At 40.5% G+C, this 5,154-nt stretch overlaps 1 protein-coding gene across 2 annotated transcripts in view; it reads right to left on the minus strand.

Moving 5' to 3' along the window:
- Window positions 1–2,159: 2,159 nt before the first annotated feature.
- Window positions 2,160–5,154, minus strand: part of LOC138019192 (myosin heavy chain, clone 203-like) — a 26,501-nt gene continuing 23,506 nt past the window's right edge. For both annotated transcript variants that reach the window (XM_068865902.1, XM_068865892.1), the window contains 2 exons: window positions 3,456–3,593; window positions 2,160–3,283 (listed from right to left, as the gene is read on the minus strand). In XM_068865902.1, the coding sequence (XP_068722003.1) occupies window positions 3,214–3,283; window positions 3,456–3,593 (208 nt within the window). In that variant the 3' untranslated portion in view covers window positions 2,160–3,213. The remainder of the gene's footprint in view (window positions 3,284–3,455; window positions 3,594–5,154) is intronic.

A 5,154-nucleotide genomic window follows, 5' to 3' on the forward strand; every position in this document is an offset into this window, starting at 1 on the left:
CGTGACGTGTCAACTTGTGTTCGCCCTTTTCTTTCCCAGCACATGACCTTGAAGCGTGTAACTTGCAACTCTTTTCCTTGAAACTTAGGACACCAATTTTATGCCCAAATATGGACAAAAGTAAGAATGCACGAGCTACGTTACATCCAAATAAGGAGATTTTTAAACTTAAAAAACCCCAGCTCTGAACCAGAGTTAATCGCTTCAAGGTCATGACGTTGTGGTCAGTGGAATGTCAGAAAAAGGACACCTCAGTGTGCTTTCTTTCAACGTATGTGTGATTAGCCATTGAGTTCACGGCCGCTGAGATCTCGAGATTTTAAAGCAGGGAAAGGTTGGGGAATAAAAAAATGTCTCTGCAAGGACGCTCCTGAAAGGTTTAACTATCTTTTGGGACCCGGACGTTAATTGTGAACTTATCATCTGCTTTTTTTCTCAAAAGTTTACCTTTCAACGTCTTTTAAGGGAACAAAAAGAGGAAGAGAGATATATCTTTCAGCCCTCGAAGTTTTGTTTATTGGACGTTTTACGCGACGCAATGTTTTTGAAAAACAACGTTTAGATAATCGGTAGTCATGGTTTAAACATGCCTTAGAGAATGACTTTATAAATGTTGTCTAAACTTTGCGTAAATAAATTATTCGGCCCTACAGAGATCTCCACCTAAGATCCGAGGGCCTGGTGACAAGATCGCCTCTGTGCGAGATGACGGACTGCTGATTCTGCGCATGATTGTGAAGCTGACTTCTGTGATCCTAACTGCACTGCCACCGTAGCATTGTGGATTACATGTACCATGTATGGTTTTATGATTCTCTTGGTGGCGAGACTGTGTCCCTATACTGTAAATTCCATTGCGAATAATACCAACGAAATCAAAAGTATAACCGGAATACGGGGTTTTGCTAAAAGCAGGCCCGCGGCCCAGCGGCCCGAAGGCCCAGCGGCCCTCGGCCCACGGCCCGTGACGGCCCGGAGGCCCGGTAGCCCAGTCCTCATTTTCCACAGTTTTTCTGTCCAACTGTAAATCCACGCGCATGCACAGATCTGCATCGGGTTTGGGCGTGCAAAATGGACGACGGTGAGTTTGAATTCGTCTACCACTTTAATCATTTGAATCCTTGTTTCTGTTTGTTGTTGTAAACAGACGAAAACAACAGAGAATGACAACATTTTTCACTTAGCAACATGCAACGAAAGAAAGGATCGAAAAGGATCGAAAAGGATTGAAATGATTATTAAAATGGTAAACGAATTCAAACTCACCGTCTTTCATTTGCGCGCCCAAACCCGATGCAAATCTGAGCATGCGCGTGGATTTACCGCTGGACAACAAAACTGTGTGGGCCGCCGGGCCGTGGGCCGCGGGCCTGCTTTTAGCAAAACCCCGGAATACGGCTGAATTATGTTGAATGATTCTGATAGGCAGTGTTGTTACATGAACATTTCTTTGTAGCTGTCGGAAATAACGCAAATGTCATTTTAGCTGACATCGATTCATCATTCTTCGTTCGACGAATGTCGGGCAAAGTTTTTGCTTTTCATCAAATACTTCGCCTTAGATTTGTTGAACGCAACAATTTTTAAAGTCTAGTCGCGAGTCCAAAATTTCGGCAAACAAAAATGTTGTCCAAGAATGTCGGAACGTTTAACTGCTTGTCAGGCCAAAGTTGATGGTCACAATTACAGAGGTGTGACTGCTGTGTGAATAACGCTTATCTATAACGTTTGTTCACGTTACTCGCAGTTTAAATAAATACATTAACAAAGGAGACAGATATTTTTGCACGGTCTCTTTTTAAAGCCACCCCAACGTAATAAAACTACTTATAGTCTTCATATCAGTCTATCAGATCCTTGGGTCCCTAGTTATCGAGTTCTCTTCCGGATGAAATGGTATTAGTAAGCACTCTGTGCTATATATATTTTTCACCACCGACTTTAAATTAATCTATACAAAAAGTGATTGACCGGTGATTTTGATGTATCTACCACTATTCACTAAAACTAAGGAAAAACGGTTTTAACTGATCGTTAACAAACCACAGAAAAACGAACTCAAATTCGGACGATGAACATCCAACAGAAAATTGATGAGTACGGCTTACAGTTACATTATGAGGGTGGGAGAGTAAGACCGAAATGTAATAGACTCATATACATTCAAAATGCAGTGTTTTAATATGCATTCAAACCATATTAGCTAACAAAAGCTATTAAAATGGAGGCAAAGGAGAATATTTGTGGGATGATCGCATGGTATTAATCCAAGGCCATTCCAGCCGTATTTGATCAAGTTCAGTTCAGATGAACATTTCTGAAATGTTGGCTAGTATAAGAAATTCGAGTTTAATTTCCTCAAATATTTATTTACCTGGGCCCGGTTAACTTAATCCAGGATTTGCGTAAACTTTTGTTTCATGTTTTCAACTTTTTGGCGAAAGTTTCTTTTGCTTATTTTTGTTTTCAAGATTGACTTCTTCTAATGTGAAGTTCTGCTGAATATCAGCGTTGAACAGCATTTGGGAGTAGAGAAATAAAGTCCTTGGTTAATTTTTAATCTGGGATTGGCATTAATCGGCTTTTGAACAACCGGGCCCTGGTTTAGAAAGTTTCTCTGGCCTTCACGAAATGAAGCTGAATTCGACAGTTTTACATAAACAACCAAAAATAAAAAAAGTCGGTGGTGTACTGCTTAAAAGCAGGTAAATAAACCGAGAATATTTCGGAGGAAGAGAGGTTTCCAAGATGCCAGTGATTATTGATTTTAAGTGTGCTTTTACTTGGCCAAGGTCAGTTAGATTTTCTGCCCTTCCCGGAACCAAGTAGAGGATGAAGAACGTTTTTGACACTCAAACGGAACGAGCTTGTTCCAAACCATGATACAACAGTGTTTTTGTTTCGTAAAAACTTGGAAGGAAGGAAGGAAGGAATAAACAACTTTAAAGATCTACGATATGCAATGTCTTTTCAAACTACTTTCAGTGAGGATTCAGTTCTTATCAAATCACGAAATAAGATTTGTTTCGACTGACTTATGTTAGCTTCATAAACCAACTTTTTCTTTAAATCAAGGAGGGCTAAGGGAACCAGAAAGTGTTTTTTCACACGAATCGCCCTTGGAGAGGAAACAGTTGAAGTTTTTCCTCAGTTGTGATGACTGTAATAGATATATACGTGAAATCGACCGGACCCCGTGACAGCGGAATGCTCTTAATATTTATCGTTGCACGTTGACAATCGGTTTCTCCAATGTCGCAAATAATCCAAGGCATTTATCCACCTGAAATAGTCAAAAACACAACTTTGAATATTTATGTTGGTAAAAAGGTTCTGCTTAGAAATTGGTCAGTCAGCGACCGATCGATCGATCGATCAATCAATCAATCAATCAATCAGTCAAGAAAGAACTCAATCAGTCAATCAATCAAAGTGATCAAAGAAGGCGATAATACTTCAACTTTTCTTCCTCATCGTGTGCCATCAACTCGTAAGTTCGCGTGGGTGTGACTACGTTGAACGACGACTTGTTGATGTCTTGCTTGGAAGACGGTTGATCTTGAACAGCTATGATGACATCGAGGTCAATGAATCTAAAAAAGTAGAAACACTAAGCATGGCGACTTCACCACTAAATTTCCTAGAGCCGGTGTCGTTTCATTTGAGTTCTGGTAAACAAAAATTGGGAACAACAAACAAACAAACAAACAAACAAACAATTTAGCCGTTGTAACGGAGTACACGCAACGGACTATGCAACACTTACGCAATTGGGTCATTCTTATTGGAACTTCACAAAAAAGTGCATCAAGATGCAGTAATTGTTCCTTTTTTAAAGGCTAAACTACGGACGAAATTGGCTGTCGCCATTGCTTTGAAAGGAAAAAGACTGGCGCAAATGATTACGACACGTAAAGAAGCCTCAACTTTCATTTCCTGTGGAGCATTTTGACATCAGTAAACTTGCTAATCTCTCAGACTGAACGCGAGCTGCGACTGCCCGATTTAGTTGGCGGTTGTGGCACGCTAATCATTAAAAGCTGTGTTGTAATGCTTGATTCAAACGTCTAAAGATATAATAGATATCTTACTAACCTTGTTTCCTCGGTTCATATTGTAAGTTACCTATTTTTTTCCCGTTCAATTTATGGCCAAAATGCGAAAACACGCAGACTATAACTTACAGTAAGGCCCTCGAACTTGATTAGCGAGGTGGGTGTACTGAAGACCAGCCAGCAGCTAGAGCTTACAATTGTAGGCACTTGGACGCGCGCTCGTGTCCAAAACATTTTAAGGACGGTGCCTACTAATTCAGAGGTATTTTTGCCCCGATTTGTGATTAGGCAGGAAAGGTAGATCTTAACAAGTGTTAGTGAAATCCAAAAAGAAAATTGGGGGTAACCACGCATTTTTCAAAGATAATTCATGAACAATATTTGTAAAAAGCGCTAAAATACAAAGCAATGTATGGCGTTTTTTCTCAAATTGAAGCTCAATTATCTCTAAAGAATGCATGGTTACCCCCAATTTTCTTTTTGGATACCAAGAGTACTTACGAAAACCTACTTTATCCCAATAGTTTTAAACCGCGCAAAAATATCCTTGCATTAGTAAGCATCGGCGATAGGAAATCCGAGTATCTGGAGATGCGCAGAACGTATGCGCAATAACAATAGTAGGCACCGTCCCTAAGGGGCGGAGCGGAAGGAGGAAAATGAAGGCCGGCGAGTTTCATGCAATGGAAAACGGCATCGAATGGGATTTTCACACGCGGCCTCGCTTATGCGCACAGTAATTCCGCCGCTCATTCCCGGAGGCCTTCGTTACCCTTGACCTTGCTAATGAGAGCTTCTGGGAACGACATTGACCACCTACGCAAGCCACAAAACATCGAAAATCTTCAGCAATGACCAAACTAATTCAAACCTTCAGCGGTTATGGGAGCTCATTTCACTTCCCATTGGTTTACCCTCCATGCCAATCACATAGATTTGTTAGAAAGAACCATTATACAAAAGATTCCTTTTTGGTGTCTTAAAATAATGCAAAAAACTTTAACAGAAAACATAATTCCTTTCCCTATTTATGCAACACACCTCTCGAATTCATACAGATATCCCGCGCATACTCCAGCTACGCGACAAAAAAGCTTCA

This window comes from Montipora capricornis, chromosome 2 (genome assembly GCF_036669925.1).
Source record: "Montipora capricornis isolate CH-2021 chromosome 2, ASM3666992v2, whole genome shotgun sequence".
In the NCBI taxonomy this organism is placed as follows: domain Eukaryota; kingdom Metazoa; phylum Cnidaria; class Anthozoa; order Scleractinia; family Acroporidae; genus Montipora; species Montipora capricornis.